The sequence below is a fragment of the Teleopsis dalmanni genome, chromosome X, assembly GCF_002237135.1.
Source record: "Teleopsis dalmanni isolate 2A chromosome X, ASM223713v2, whole genome shotgun sequence".
In the NCBI taxonomy this organism is placed as follows: domain Eukaryota; kingdom Metazoa; phylum Arthropoda; class Insecta; order Diptera; family Diopsidae; genus Teleopsis; species Teleopsis dalmanni.
In genome coordinates this window covers 59,572,238-59,589,392 of record NC_051848.1, presented here as the reverse complement: position 1 = coordinate 59,589,392, position 17,155 = coordinate 59,572,238, and the positions used below count along the sequence as shown (strand labels likewise).

At 31.0% G+C, this 17,155-nt stretch overlaps 1 protein-coding gene across 3 annotated transcripts in view; it reads right to left on the bottom strand.

The window, feature by feature from the left end:
- Window positions 1–17,155, bottom strand: part of LOC119687942 (protein madd-4) — a 115,733-nt gene that overhangs the window by 90,228 nt on the left and 8,350 nt on the right. For all 3 annotated transcript variants that reach the window (XM_038102504.1, XM_038102505.1, XM_038102503.1), the window contains exon 2: window positions 47–151. In XM_038102504.1, the coding sequence (XP_037958432.1) occupies window positions 47–151 (105 nt within the window). The remainder of the gene's footprint in view (window positions 1–46; window positions 152–17,155) is intronic.

Here is a 17,155-nt window from a genome sequence, read left to right as displayed (position 1 = left end):
TTAATAAAAATTGATGAAATTCAATTTCTTACTGAGCGCTACTTACTTCTAATTCATTTTCCAAATCCGAAGCGGTATTCCATGTGTTGTCGAATGCTTGACTTGCATTCAACTTCCTCGCTGCTGAACCATATTGAATCAAGATTGTTAACTGCAAGTGGTCAAAAGCAAAAGGGTATTTTTTAATATTTTTGTAAAAAGTATTTAAGAGTTGCAAAAATAACCGAAATGTGAAAAAAATATAGAGAATGAGTAAAAAGTTGAAAATAATTTTTTTTATTTTGTTTTAATTTTTGCTTGCGCTACTTGTCCATCGGGTGCAGGTTTTAAACACGGCAGGCATTTGAATAATTGATTTTCGTCGTTTACTGTCAGTCACGTTACCACTTTGCATGTGGATATTATATTATATTATATGCCGAGAACACATTAACCCACTGTCACAAGTTGCCACAGTACTGCCAAACAGCCAAAATACACCCAATGAAAGGAGAATAACGTAAGAACTTCTCATTGTGCAAAAAGGTAAACTCACGGAACGCATTGAAACCAAAACTAACACACGACGGTAGCTCAACCTGTGGGTTTCTGGTTCACCCCAAACGCACACGCAGAATTCTTGTCATGCAGCCATCCCGGCAAGCTGGCAAGATATCTGCTCCTAATATTTCCACCTCGTCGTATACCACGACGAGGGCAATAATCGTGACATTTTTAAAGCATTTGCGAAAATAAAAACTACTATAAAAAGTAAAAATAAAAAATTACACGAAAAATTGGCTCCTTTTGGAGTTGCCTCAACGGTTGACTTGCAAAAACGTTGAGCTTGCCAGGAAATATTTTACGACCTCATGTGCAGCTCTGCTGGAACATTTTAACACTACGAATGGCCACATTAGATCAAAATTTAAATTTAAATATGTTAACCATCGTCAAGATGAACCTGATACTACCAAGCACTCTCAAACACAGACACACTCACATACGTTCATTTTCATATGGAACGAATTTGGCAGGGATTCGGCACGTGTGTGGCGTCTGCGCTAAATGCCTTATTAACCTCAAATTTAATTCGTTTCTGTCCCCATGAGTTGTGCTGTCGCTTGAGGATAATTGATTATGTTTATATAAAATTAAGGCGACTGTCTAAAATTAAAGAAACTGTAAAAAATTATAATCAAAAATTACACATTCACTTGAATTGACTAATTTCAACATTTCATAAGATTTATCTTTGGCTGACAGTTCTATGGATGACGTTTCATAGAGACATATAAAAAATAACAGGATACTGGGCTTCTAAAGGAGTGGAGGTCTACGAACATCACAGATCTTTTATGCTAGTACTTTTGTAATCTAATCTAATCTAACCTAATATGCGGAAATGTGGAGTTTCAGTATAAGGGAAGAAATAATGTCAAAACCTTTCGTTTGTCCGAATGCATTTTATACGCAATATTCCTTATTTTGAGGATCATTTTCATTAATGAAATCGGACTTGGAGAAACACTCTAATTCGTCTAAAGGGCACAATAGGTCTTTTAGGTCACAGTGAACTACCCGCTTTTGAATAATAATATGTACATTTATACTTAAATCAGCCTAAATGTATACTATATCATTACACTTTGTTTGGGACTACTTATGAACTAATGGCATAAAAACTGAAGACTACGTAACAGAGCTATGAATAAAACTAAGTATCCACCTAAACATACAGACGAGTCAGTTTTCATAGCTATTAATTTACAAACGGATATTACTATATAAAATGTGTATATAATGTGAATTCTTAAGAACCCATGGGTATGTGTCTGCTTCAAAAAAAATTTAAAAACTTTTTTGAGATATAGGTTCATTTATTTTAAGAATAGCTTATAAAAAAACGTCAACTAAATCAAAGGTGATGAGGTCACAAGGTTTGCCGTTTATTAAAAATATCCAATATATCTGTATTTACTAAAATTATCTCGCATAATGTTTCTATAAGAAATATATATATGATCATGCCATGTTAAATCTGAAATTGTTGTTATTTTCAATATAAATAAAGTTGAATATTTAGTACTGAGAGCAAGAGAAAAGCTTTAATTAAATATAGTCAATATATTGACTATAAGCTTCAATATAGCTTTCAATATAGCTTAGCCGGCAGACGACTAAAATGCCATAGCTGTAGACTTTACATATATAATATAATTGTTATTAATTTCAATGTAATACAACAAATTTAAAATGAAGTAAAAACAAAGCTAATAATACTATACCATACTATATATTGATGCTTCATATACTCCTGCATATAAGTCAAAACTATGCTACTCACTAATATATCCATTTTTTGAAAGCAAAAATTTGAGTATATTCATACAAAATCTATCCAATAAATTTATGCATAACTGAAAATGCAAGAGTAACAGTACAAAATTGCCATTTGGGATTTAACTGTCTACATAATAAGTTTCCATACTCAGGTTTAGCAAAAAACTAAAGTGGTTATTCGTTTTATCACGGTAGGCATAGTTTGACCTATAGTAAAAAAAATTTATCCAATTTCTTCAAATAGACATAATATAACTTATTGTTCACATTATAAACTCTATATGAGATATTATATTTATAAAGTCCTTTAATTTTTTCGATGGAATGCAGTTTAGTATGTCTACTTAACTATTTTGACAGCACCACGATAATCAATTAAATGTCGGTATCCTTAAAATAAACTCCACAAATGAATAAGTCAACTTTAACCAACACTCAAGTGTTATCTGCCTTATAGTTGATTGTTTTATAAAAAAAAAAAAACATTCATTTATTGAATTAAGGAAGTCACTGGTAATATTTGGTTATTCCAAACACGTCCATATCAAATTGTTTTACTGCCTAACGGCTCGTTTCTGCTAAGTCCTTTTTAAGTTAGTCTAATCGAAATGTAGTGAATGTACGAGTAGAAAAAAGTTTATTGGTTTTGGATTTTAGCAGTATTACCAGAAGGTATGCATATAAGAATGAAGTTCAAAGAGTTTGTGCGTCTTTTTTTATTTTTTTACTCTTAGTACAAGCGAAAGGATGTACCAATATCTCAATCCAATAAAATTATGTTATTATCAAGCCGGAGTAATATTACCGCTACTCTATCGGCAGAAAAAATAAATTTCTTCAACGATTTTTTAACGTACTGTATTAATAGGTTAATATGTCAGGTTATTTTTTCAACATCGACATATTTTTGCATATGAAAAAAAAATGTATGTTCTGGATATAAACGGACATTAAAAAACGGAGACTAATATTTTAATTTGAGAGTAAAGAGATGAGACATCATACCATGTTTCATTAATAGTGCTTAATCTGCGTAAACTTTAATAAAAGATTTAATGCAAGGTAGGTAAGCATGGAATCCAAAATGCGGATACGATTTCGTATTTTTAAGTTTTTAAGTGTTATTTTTGCATCTGAATGAAACAGACAACTATAGCCACTGAGACCTTTTTCATTTTTATTTCGCAATCATTTAACACTTTTTTTAGTCTTCCAATGTTTTCGGTACTGGAAGCAGTTTTCAACTATTTGATATAGTTTGGTCCAACAAAAATCTTGATCTTGAAGCAGAAGGTAAATATATATGTCTAATAAACAAACAATAGTAATTAAATTTGTTGTATATAACTGAACGTTATTTATGGTAAAAATGATTTGCTATTCCATGTGCTTTTTCTACAACTTTGGACGAATAGATATAGCATTATCGAGATACACCTACTTCAATTATATGTTTGAACAAATGTATTGAACACCTTATTACTAACATATCTATTCAATAGTTAATAATTGAAATATCATATACAAATTGTTTTAAAACTTTAAACCACAATAAAAAGATAATCAAGCTATATCAGTTAAGAAAAAATGATTCAGAATAAAAAATACACCGAAATCCGTCGTTTAATTCAGGTGTGCATGTAAAAAAAAGTCGTGCCTAAGAAATAACAACAATGCAAGGTTTATTTCTGTAGATTTTTTCAAGAAGTCACAAATTGAATTTAAAACTTGAATAAACTTGATGGAAGAAATTGACTTTACAAAATACGAAATAGTTGAAGAAAAGCTATCCTATGAAACTAAGAAGGTGTTGAATAAACACAAAGCAACCAAATAAAAAACAAAGAGCAGAACACATTTCAAGGGTTGATGAGAATAATGAGCTCCTTATTATGAGCTGCCTTACAAATAAAGTTACCAAATATTGTCAATGCCAATGTCATATCAAATTCTTAAATCTCCACTAATTAAGACCTGAGTTGTTAAAGAACACAACATACTATATCCAAGGATTATCAAGCATTTTAAAAGAGATAAGTTTATTGTACTTCAACAAAAGAAAATCTATAAGAAAAACATTCCCGATAACAGTGACTACATAAGTCTATTTCCCATTAAGTCAAGTTTATTGATATATACATCATGATAAACAATCTCATCCTATTAAAATAATGGTTAAAATAATTCATTGCTGCTGCACACCTGCTAAAGTTCGTCATGATCTGAATCGAAGAGATTATTTTAAAAAGCAGTATAAAAGCTACAATGGAGATCCAAAAAGTTTTTTAATTATTTCAGATTTAAATTTTAATCTTCAAAATATACAAACAAGATCTTAGGCATTTTAAATATTCTTAACACTGTATTATTATTAAAATTGATTAATAAATTTTTAATAAAATTGATTAATCGCTTATCTAACATCAATCGTTTGCCTATGATATGCCTGTTTAATATGGGTTCCTTATTTCTTCTGTCGCTTTGATATTTGTAATTTTTACCTTAAACATCATCATCATTTCGAAACGCATCATTAGAAAGATCGTGAAATGGGTGATCTACAATATTGTTATACGCAAATATTCTGCAGTTAAAAAGATTAACCGATCCAAAGTAAATCAAAAGCCAATGTGAAGCTATCTGTTTGGTTGAATTTTAAAGCAATTAATTTGTCTTCTTAACTTTCTATCGTATTATATGAGTAATTCTGAAATGATGTGTCATTTGCTAGACATATCTAATGATTTACTTAAACGGAGAAGACTATACAAGGTATAGTGTTCCACTGAGATAATAAGATAACCCATACAAATTTGGCACCTCATCAAAACTCATTACAGCTTGGACAAGATGAACTCTATATCTACCTTAGGGCTATGTTATACACACAGATATATAACAAATGATCACGGCAGTTTTAAGCCCTTTTTGGTCATGATCAAATGGTGTCATATTATAAGTTTCAATTTTTTACTTTTACTACCATTTTGATACGTTACTTTTGTGCCTAAATTTAATAAATATTTATTAGGTGTAAATTCTGACATTTTTTACTGAGTAACACTGTTTTGACCAACATGATGAGGCCTCATCAACGTGACCAAATTTTAATTGAAATTTTTTTTTTCTTATTCTTAATTTTTAAATTTGCATTAAAAAGAACAACAATTTTATAATTAACGTGATCATGAGTTGCTGTATAACTTTACTTTACTTTTCAGATTTGTCTCCTTCTATTTATTATATATTCCATTCTCTTTTATTTTATTTGTTTCTTCTCAGACAGTAAAATGCGATCTAAAATTATCTTCATCAGCTTTTTGCCAGCAAAAAACTAATATTTTTTGTCAAATAGTGCTACTGTCAGAAATGTGGCAAAAGGTATTGGACCAGAAAAAATATGTGATATATAATAAATTATTTATAATATAACATAATTAGTGAATTTTAACGAATTTTTACAGCAAATTAACAACACTCCAAAATTGCGAACATATAAGTCAAGTAAGGTTTTGGATCACTTGGGTAATAAAAGCAGGCCACGAGTTCATCCCTTGGCACTTGCAATCTCAAAAACAAAAATTATTAACGAATAATTAAATACAAGAAATAAGTCCAAGACCATTGATGATGAGTATTTGGCAATGCTCGAAATAGGTGTATGGTAAGCCAAAAATTCAATTAATTAAAATAAAATAATAAGAATTTTTGTTGTTGTAGTTCTCTACTTTTCGAAAACTCTATATAAAATATTTATACACTATTAGAAAACCGACTTATTTAATTGAAAAAAAAAGGGAAAATTTTTTTCGAAACAAACTTATATATTCATGAAATATGGCTATTATTTTTCACTTTCTGATTACTGGTATGCTGTTTCAACCGGAAGTCTATCATAGTCTGATGGCTGGGATCTTCTTAACGCATTCTTAAGACGAAAAAAATTGTGTTTGTTGAAGGAAATTTAAATTTAAAGTCGGTCTGTGATTTTTCTTGAGTCAAAGTTTTCCAATTTTACTTATGATGCCTTATACATTTTTGAAATAACAGCGAGCCTGACACTCACTACCGCCTTTACCAATGAAATTTATAATTAATTAGTTGTTTTAATGAAAAGAATTTAACACCCCGTACAATACGTCAAGCTGTGCTAGTCATATATGGAGAGTACATAATAGTCCCATAAAAACTGATATTCCACTTACGAAAGGACCTAAAATATCATCAACGTAAAACTGTGGCTATGCAAAAGCTAAGCGCATAAGTAGCCATTCCATATAACATTATAGCCAATTGTAGTGAAAGGATACACGGGCGAACAGGAAGAGCAGTAAAAGCGGTGACTGTTAGTATGCAGGGCACATAATGCTTTATAATTGAAAGGGAGTAAAACAAAATGGGTAAAATGGTTTAGCATAAATGTAAGTAAAATGCGTAGCACCATAAAGACGTATCTGCGAATATGTTAATACGCGGGGCAGGTCAGTAATACGTCGCTGACTCCATGCTAAAGTTCATGAGGCTACAAATGAAAGCATTCACAAGTCAACTTGCCAATCTGCATGAAAGTTGTCGGGGTATGGGCAACTTCATCAACAGCAACAATACAGGTAAACACAATGCCCGTATATCCTGGTAAATATTCGTAAGTGGATGTGTGCTTGAGCGTATCCTTGTATCTGCTAGTATGGTATACGTATACGTATTTGATTGTTTATGTTTGGATTTATGTGCAAGATAAAACGCGTAGTATGCGTATGCGAATAATACTAACAAATGTAGTAAACATTTTTTGTTACGTTCTGAACAAAAATAGTAGCAGAGCACTTTGCTCCATTTTCAATTTGGTAATTATTTATTTATGAGTTGAAACAGTTTCAATAACTCACTTTCATGGATTCGATGTCGAATTCTTCACAGCGGATTTTTGCTACCGGATGCCAAATGCCAGTTGCCAACGATCCATTTAACGTGAAGTTACGCTTTCCAGTGAGTATAAGTAGAGACGGGCGAGCAGTGTACGAGAAACAGACAATAACTTTGAAAATGACAGCGGTGGCTAAAGTAACTGCAGCAGCCGCAACAGCAACAGTAATATCAGCAGCAGCAGCAGCAGCAGCAGTAGCAGCAGGAAGAGTGACTGCGGTAAAAGTGGGTGGACAGGTTAGCAATTTGCATTTAAAAATAAATTTGAGTTGGGTTTTGCAGAAAGCACTTGGCAGTTCCTACTAACAAATATCCAAAAGCTGTGCTAAGTATGCAGACAGGAGGCAAACAGTGGGTGGATGGCAGGTAGTGAACAAGTATCCGTACACAATACGTATGGAAGTCATTGCAAAATATAATTACATGTCTGCTAGTATCTGTGTAAGTTTGTATGCCTGCCTCAGCATACTTATTCTTCAGCCTTGTGTGTTGTCAGTCAACTATTCAAAGAGACAGCAAATGTCAATGAGAGATGAACAAACATAACGAAGGTAAGCGCGTTTTGTCCAAAAAAAAAACACAAAAATCGTTGTTTTTTTCAGAGATTTCAGCTTCGCTTTTTATATTTTCTTAACTGAAAGATACGCATTGTATTTGTATGTCATTTATTGTAGAATCGTACATGTTTAATGCCTATGTTATGCCTTTCACTGCCGCACCCCGTCGATGTGTCAGCCGGAGAAGCAACCTTGACAGGGGATGAACGTTAAAAATGGAAAGTTTGTCTGTTTGACTGACATTATTTTGTCATTAATTTTCGATGGGTTCAAAGCAAGGATTCCATTTATACAAACAGAACAAAAAAAAAAAAAAAACAGTTGTAAACAGGCACAGTTACATATGCATTCATACAAATGTATTTGTATACGATTGCGATATACGAAATATATGCGTAGTACTATATAAAAACCGCTTTATAGGCGAAACAAACGTATTTAGTTTTATGTGCATTTTTATGTGTATTTTACGTAAAACAATATTCAATTGCCTTATCAATCCTGTACCTTGCCTGCCTATACAATCCAGTCAGTACCTTGCCATATACACCATATTTATATATCACTTCGCAGATGTAAGCGATATGCATGTGTGTGTATGTGTGTGTGTGAGCTTTAGTAAAGGCATTCCTTACATATCTATGGTTTCATGTTTGCACGTCCATAAATTTTTATTTTTATGTTACATTATGTCAAATAATATGAAGGACGTTGCTTTCACTACTTGAAACGTTCAGTATATCCTGTGATATTCAAAAAATAAAAATGAAAAAAAAATAAAATGAAATAGTGTAAAACACATACCAACCACATCACGCGCGTTACTAAAGCAAACTGAATACGACATATTTGTACTTTTAAGCTAAAAACACACTCTAATATAAATTTGTCCGTCTGTCGATCTGTCTGTTTGCCTACCCAACATCTAGCCGTATTTGCATGTTTCATACTACAAATGGCAAATACCTTAAATATTTGTGTTTTAGCATTTGTAGGCCAACAGTTGTTTATCTCTGCTACTACTCGCAATTTTTGTCTGGTTGTATGTAGATTCGTTGACATATCCAAATACGAGAAAAAAATTCTTTTTTTAATTTATATACAATATAAAGAACTTCCTGTGAAGGGCGAATTTTATTAGAAAAAAAGGGTGATTTATAAATTAGCTATTTTTGCTCAAAGGACACAAATATGTACACCTTACAACAAAAAGACTATGTTAAAAAAAAAAGATAAGTAAAAATAGAAGTGAGTTTTCAACAAGGGAATAGGTAGTACCTACATAAAATATCAATTACTTATCATTCTTTTTAAACTTCTAAGCATTCAAAAACAATTAATAAATCAGGTATATATGTAAGAAGTATTATTAAGAAATAAGGTAAATTATTAAGAAAAAAGTGGTTTATTAAGAAGACAATATTTTAGGCAAGACCTAGCTTAAAAACCGTACATAGCATAATTTATTAAAGTAATTGAAACATTGGGTACAATAGACCCGACGGTCGCAGTGCTACATCGCATAGCATTTGAATCGAAGATTAAAAATATCAGTATATGAATTAGTTTACTAAATTCAATTCATATTAATAATGAAGCAAACCTCCTTCACTTCACCCGCACAAGCATTCAATGCTTAAACTGTCTTTAACACATATTAAGTGTTGAATATTTTGTGGTACTGATATAGTTGTGTCTGTATCAGTGATATAAGTCAAAGAAAAGATATTATATACTTTATTTTTTTATAAATACTAAACGCATTTATATTTTGAAAACTTTCTATTCTATAAATATTTTGCAATCGACTTTTTTTTGGTGTTGGATTTCATTTTTATCTTTCAACGACAAACAAAATTGTGATATCTGGAACAGTAAAAATCCATAAATTAAATTCAAAACTATATGTTGCGGCATATGGATTTTTACTTGAGGTTTGATAAGCCCATACTATTTTGAAATTAAGTAAAAACTGAGACAGTTAGTTCTAATTGGTATTACCACCATTTGCTATGTACACCATTTTTTTTCTTTGCGTGAAGTTGAAGATATAATAACGCTAAGCAATACATCCTTTTTGGCCTTGCTGTACGAGATATATCCTAGAAACGAAATTCACGATTTGGTGATAATAATTAGGATCGAAGATCAAGTGATTTATTACTGCTAAGATTCTTTTGAAAGTTTACACAAAGGATTAGATCTTGTTAATGTAGTTAATTCTCAAACTCTCGATCCCTAAAAAACTAATATAGCTCAACGGCGTGTTATGGCAGAGCTATTGCCAGCTATTCAGCTGCAAGTCGTTATAAATTATCTCTGATACGACTCAGTAGTGTGGAATGTTCCGTAGAGGTAATTAGTCAATATTAAAGAATACAATAATTTTTTTAAAATTGGTCTTAATATATATATTATTGTTAACGATATTTCGATTATAGTTTATAGTCATTTTTAGGTTACTAATATAATACAAATTTTTGTTGAAATATATACAATTTTTAAATTAATTTCAAAAATTTATGTGTTATTTAATATTGACCAATTAGTCCATTTAAAATACATAACTAAAAAGATGTGTAATAAAATTTTGTGGTGCTAGTCAAAACGGACCAAATATTGAAATCAAAGGAAACAATTTTTTTAATCTATATGATTCTCTCCCAGTTGATATTTCATGGCAGAAAAATTTAACTTCGATCACTTAGTTTATACATCAGATACGGTGAGTATTAGTGAATCTCTGCGAGATTGTTTGTCAACATGTTTTATCAGAATCTAAGCAAGACAACTGGATTAAAGAAAACTGATTCAATCCTGATATGAATTCGTGAAGTTGGAGTTTTCGTGAAACAAAGCTCACTAGAACACCCGACCAATACTAGACTTTTAATACAATCTTCCGAATACGTTCCGAACTGCAATCTTAACAATTCCTTATGGGAAGATTGTTTGTCAAGATTTATGTATTCAAAAATACAAGTTGAAATTTCAGAATGTAATTTTCTCTAAAGTAATAACTTATTCAGATCTTAGACATTGAATTATATAAATTGGAAATTGGAAGCAGACACAAGTTGGTATATATGAATCCTTCAAGTTGGGGTTTTCTTACGACAAAGCTCACTAGAACACCCGACCAATACTAGACTTTTAATACAATATTCCGAATACGTTTCGAACTGTAATATAAACAATTTCCTATGGGAAGATTATTTGTTAAGATTCATATATTCTAAAATACAAGTTGAAAGTTCAGAATATAATTTTCTATGGAGTGATAACCTAATAAGATTATAGACATTCAGAATTATTCGATATTGTGAGTTTATTTATTTGTTGAGATTTGAAATTATTTGGTGATTTAAATACTAAACAAAAACAAAAATAAATAATTACAGTACCAACAATTTATTTAAGTATATCTCATATCTTAAGTGATAAAATTTTGATTCTTTTTTTAATATCTAAATAAACTCTTTATTTAATTTGCTTCACGAAGGCGTAAAGCATTTCTAGCATTAAAAATTTGCTCTGAAATCTTAGACGCACAAATCGACAATGGCATCAAACGCCAACTAATCTAACGCCATTTAACAGACATAAGTACCCATAATATAATCTGTTATTATGGCTTACTGCCTTTGCTGCGCGTATCGGTGTTAAACACAATGGCGGCGCTGGTAGGGCTTCTTTTGCTTTTCGCACTTGTGTATTATCCAATTGCAGCTTGTGTATTCGGTCCCGGGTATGCACTGAGCAGTGGGCAGTGAGCAGTGAGCAGTAAGTAGTAAGTCTGTCTGTATGTCTGCGCATAGTCGTCTGAGTAATTGTTTGTAATGCACTGCCCATTAGTTCAGAGCTTTTTAATGTGCACGCAGACAGAAGTGGGATAACTTCAGTTTGGGCGCCGCTGGTTATTTAATATCTGCTTTAATAGATCTTTCTGTAAGTGTAGCCGAAATCCAAATTAGTATATTTTGTTAAATGAAACGAAAACTTACCATAAGTCTCCAAGCGACTTATTTAGTAAATATTAAATGCAGTTTCTATTTGCAGTAAAAAGCACAATACAAAATATATACCAGTTATCTATATTTAATATATGCATACTACATACTGTCACTAGTTATTACCATTTCTTTATGGAATTTTACTTTTTAAGTTCATATTGATATATTAGTATATTTTTTTATAGCCTATATGGGTTTTATATTGAGGAATATTACATTCTACAGAACTACTGTGTAAAATTGTATGTACGAGTTTTGCACTGCAGATTCAAGCTCCATAACTCTTAAGTATTTACAATTGATTATGTTGATTATGAATGTGTCATTTTATATATGAATAAAGGTTATTTTAGTGTGAAATCGTCATTTAAGTTCTATCATAAACTTAACTATTATGAGACAAAAACTTTTACAATGCAAATCATTGTAGATCCCTATCATTGCAGATCCCTATCATTAACTAAGACTGATGTACCTCATCAAAAAAATTTGAGTAAATGATTTAGAATTACAGTGTATCAATGCTCTGTATGAAACATTTACATTATCGATAAGATACATTAAAGAACAAAAAAAAAGTATGTTAAGTACGATGGTCTGCCCTAAGGTAGATCTGACAAATATATTATGTTCAATAGAAATAATTATAATAGAATAGAATGTTTGGACAATGAGAAGTTAATATACAAAAAGCATGGGTGATATCAATAAATTTGTAAAAATATGGATACCTCCATTTAATAATAACTAGAAAAAGGTAAAACCAAATAGACGCAAATAGTTTTAAAATTTTTAATCCACCAAACAACCCTTTTTATCAAAAGTTGTGCGAAGAGATGCACTTGCAGCTTTTGTCAATAAAAATACACAAATTTATTTATTATTATTTATACGCATCTTCACGCCCATGCTTTCTAGCTTAGTTGAAGCCAGTCCGCTAGATATTAGGCCTCTTACTCTAACCTCTCTACTTTGATTACTGGAATGGGGTTATATCCGCTATACACGCCTGCAATTTTCCATATTTATTCCTAAGAGATGGTTTTAGTGGGTTCAAGTCTCACATTGTGGCTTTCGATACTTTTGACCCACTAAAAAAAAATTTTAAAAAAAACTTTGAATTTTTATCAAAATAGCACTAGGTTGGTTGTAAAGAATGAAAAGTTATTAAGAAAAGAATAATTATAAAGCATAAAGGTATTAGAATACCAAATCCTATTATATTGTATATTTTGTTACATATCCATAAGTTGAGTACGTCATTGTGATCTGTATATATTTATATATTATTAAGAGGGAATGTGGCACTGCGACGATTAGGTCTACTATGCCCCTTTCTGGGATTAGAATAAATCTCTTATTTTTGCGTCAATAAAAAGTAGTATATAACCTATTTTACGGAGTTTTAATGCCACTTCTCTAAGTATAAACATTTCCAGGAGTATATTTTGTGTGTGCATTAGCGTAGGGTTTTCTAATAGCACATGTGTGGCTGACTCTTCATGCTCTTCGCCGAATCTATATTTTGCATCCATAAACCCAGTCTTGTGAGATATAAAATATATTAACTAGATGTCATTACTTATAAAATAGAAAAAATAGAGGTGTTTTTATATTACTGGCAGGCACTATTATCTTCTGAGTTATTAGACTTCTAGACTTGGTATATGTGTGCTATATGTGTTAAGTATATTTCTTTTCAATAACCTAAGGAAACTATGAGAATTAAATAACTAATGCCAAATCAGAATATGATATGACACGAAATTTGGGTGGAGTTGTTAATTGAACTCATAGATCGATCCTCCATAGCCGACCAGTCAGTTGTCTGTTGGTGATATTTAACCTTTCGCATAATAAAAACTATCGATTTTTTTCAATTGAGTTTAAATTCGATGCAACATACTTCTATTTAAAAAGAAATCGTTCTAGACCAGCCTTGTGGAAGTTAAGTTAAGGTATTTATTTGATTTTAATATTGTATTTCATGTTGTTTTTTTTCTCAATTTTTTTTTTCTTGTCAATACAATGAATATAAGTATTCAACTGGCTTTCGCAATATATTTAAATTCAATTGATTTGCCACAAATATATTTTTAGACAAATCAATATAGTGTGGCAAAAGTCCTTTTTACATTTCATTTCCTCGGTTAGCGAAGGGTTGGAGCAATTGAAAGATTTAATCTTGAAACCAATTTGTCCAAGTGTTGCTATCCTTAATGAAATGAATTGAGTGAATGCTCCAAACACACAACTAGACACGTAGACGCATATCAACAAAAAAAATAAATAAAGTTGGAAACAAAAAAATAAAAGGGTAAGTTAGAGAGAGAAAAAAAAAGAATTATCTAAGAAAAAAGGATTCGTGTTGTACGCAATCAAGTGGGATTTGAGTTTAGAATCCTTTGTGTGCCTTTTTTGCTTCTCTAACTGAACACCAACCAGCCAAGCGGAGCAACTTTTTGGAGTGGATTTATTATTTCGAGTAGTAAATACTTTGTGCGAAATTTCTGCGATTTCATCTTATTTTGTTGTTGAGTTGGTCTTAACCTTTTTGTTGTTGTTGTTGCTGTTGTTGTTGCGCCAGTACTTTTCCTGTTGCTGCTGCTGCTACTACTGCTACTATTGCTGTTGCTGCTGGTGTTGCTGGTATTTTTATTTTCCTGCTGTTGCAAATCCTTTTGAATGATTGGTGTTACTTTTCCTTTTTCTTTGTTTTGTATCCTTCTTTGTGGGACGTTATTTAACTTAGTATTGCGTCGATTTTTCTTCTTATTTCAATTGTTCATAACCTTTTTTCTCGTCTTACGTATATTTAATAATTTTTTTATATATTTTGGATTGTTTCATGAGTAGGTAAACCTAATTACATTGCAAATTTACGTAATGATGAGATGGTGAAGTTGGACAATATTGGATAATCCGTTTCTTCAACATTTATTTCAATATTTTCCAATCGAGTTAATGACTGCACGACATGGAATAATTTTGGACATGCTAAAGTAAAGTCTTTCGTGTTGTCGTGCTCGCAAATCTGACAGGATAAATAGTCGCACTATCGATAGAAACTTCGGTAGAAAAGTAACGAAAATGACGAAAAACAATAAAATGGAATAAAATTTATCTGCAGATAACCTCACAAATAGATTCGAGTACATGTATCCAAATTGAAAAGTACAAACAAAATAAAATTGATACAATAAAAAAGAAAAGAAAAATGTCAACTGTAGTCTTCTCTACCCATGTATGTTAATGGGAACAAGAGTTTTTTATGTAGTCTTGCATTGCATTTCGAGCAGCACTTTTACAAAATTATTTTATCAATGTCAACAGCAATGATTACAATTCTTTTGATTTGACAACAATGGATCTGTTTCGAAACTTCGAATGAAACCAGCAGCAAAAAAAAATACAAAAAAAAAAACAAAAACATTTGTTAATTATCTGAATGCAAAAATGTGTACTTGGTCATACGTATAGATGATTAATTATTCCGAACCTATTCAAACCTTTTATTACTTGAGTCTATACTGGAAAGTGTTAAGGATACCAAAAACTTTTCAAAAAAAATCTTTAAAAACGTCAAAAATTCCATTAAGTCATTACAAAAAGTTGCAAGAAACTTATAAAATTATATCCATTTGTTTGTCGGTTAGTGCAATTGGAGTTAAGTTTCAGATCTCTTAATATAAAGGTTATAAGCATTTGGGTATCCTTCTAAAATCTATTATTTAAAACTTTCTAATTGTTTTGTTTAAACTTTTAATTTTGTGCAGTATTTGAATCTGCCCAAATTTCTGTAGAAATAAATGGAAATTTTCACAATTTACAACCTAGATTAGTAGATTTATTTTTAGTAGCAGTTTGTGTGACAGAAATAACTCATTATCAATAAGATAACAAAAAAAATTGTGCCCTATATACCACCTGTAATCAGTAAAGAAGACATCTAACATATTACTTTGTACATATCCTTGGTTAAGATGCCAAGATGAATCAAGTTAAAGTGTGTCGTACTGAATATATATATATTTGTCAGGTGATATTCATTGTTTTTATGTCAATAGATACTTTCTTCAATCAATGCATGAGGAATCAGTCATGAAAAACAAAATATGTATTCTTTAAAAAAAATGATCGCACCGCCTTTCGAGATAACAGACTTTCTAATCATTAAAACATTTTTCAAACGGTTTTATTGGAATCGACTTCAGTACTAGTTGTGAAAATTTTTTTATGTCATCTACCAACTGATGACCGTTTCCTCCAAGTGGTAACTGCACTCAGACAACTGATATTCCTATGGGACAAAAATGAGATGTCTTTTTCAAGTTTTTAATTTTTTAACGGTTTCAAGTTAATTTCGGTAAGACCCAGTAGGTCTTAACTTTATATTTCCATTTTTTTCAAGATATCTGGATCTCTGCCAATACTGGGCTTAAGTTGAAAAATTTAGATTCTAAAAAATTCTTCTTTTAAAAGATGGAAAATCGTGTTTGCAGTAATCTTGCTCCAAATAAATAGATCAAAATTTTTGCTTTAAACATATTTATCCAAATTTCCGTTCCTTCTTTTTGAAGAGGGATGATTTTACTTTTAGCAATAAAAGAAGTATTAAAATTTATGTTTAAGTCTATTAAACAACACCATTCGGAAGTCATCAAAGCTGGAAATATTTTAATTGTGTACACATTGAAAAAAAAAGGATCCATTTGTTCAACTCTAAAAAAAATTATCCATATAAGTTAAAGAAAGAACATATTTGAGAATTTTCCTCGATTGTGAGTTTAACTGAAGAGGGGATATTTTTGACAAATAGAAATCCAATATACTTGTTTTCAGTAGTCAACTGATGTCAAAGTGACTGCTGATGAAAGACTCAATATTAATCTGAAACTGAATAGCATTAGTTCTTCAAAATGCTTATTAGACCTGTGTATCTAACAAGTCTAGAAAGAGTAAAACTTAATGCCGGAAGAAAGGTTCAGTATAAAATATAATAACGAACGTTCACTCTTGTCTTTGTTGTCTTTCGTGTCAAGTGAGTGTGACATCTTGGATTTTCAAGTCGAAACAGGTCCTTGAGTGTTATAAGCTTCTACAGTTAATTGCAACTCGGAATAAGGTAAATTTTTACTGGGTTTCGAACCACAGAGGAGTTTTTGGAATTAAACAAGCTGATGAGCTAACCAGAACTGCATCAAAAACTGCTTTTATAGGCCTTCAACCCTTTAACGTTTGATTTGTGTCAATGGATCTTAAATTTTTGACACTTGCAGTCGAAATATTATATACCGATAATTAAACCAATTAATTTTTTCGAATAATACTGCTGAA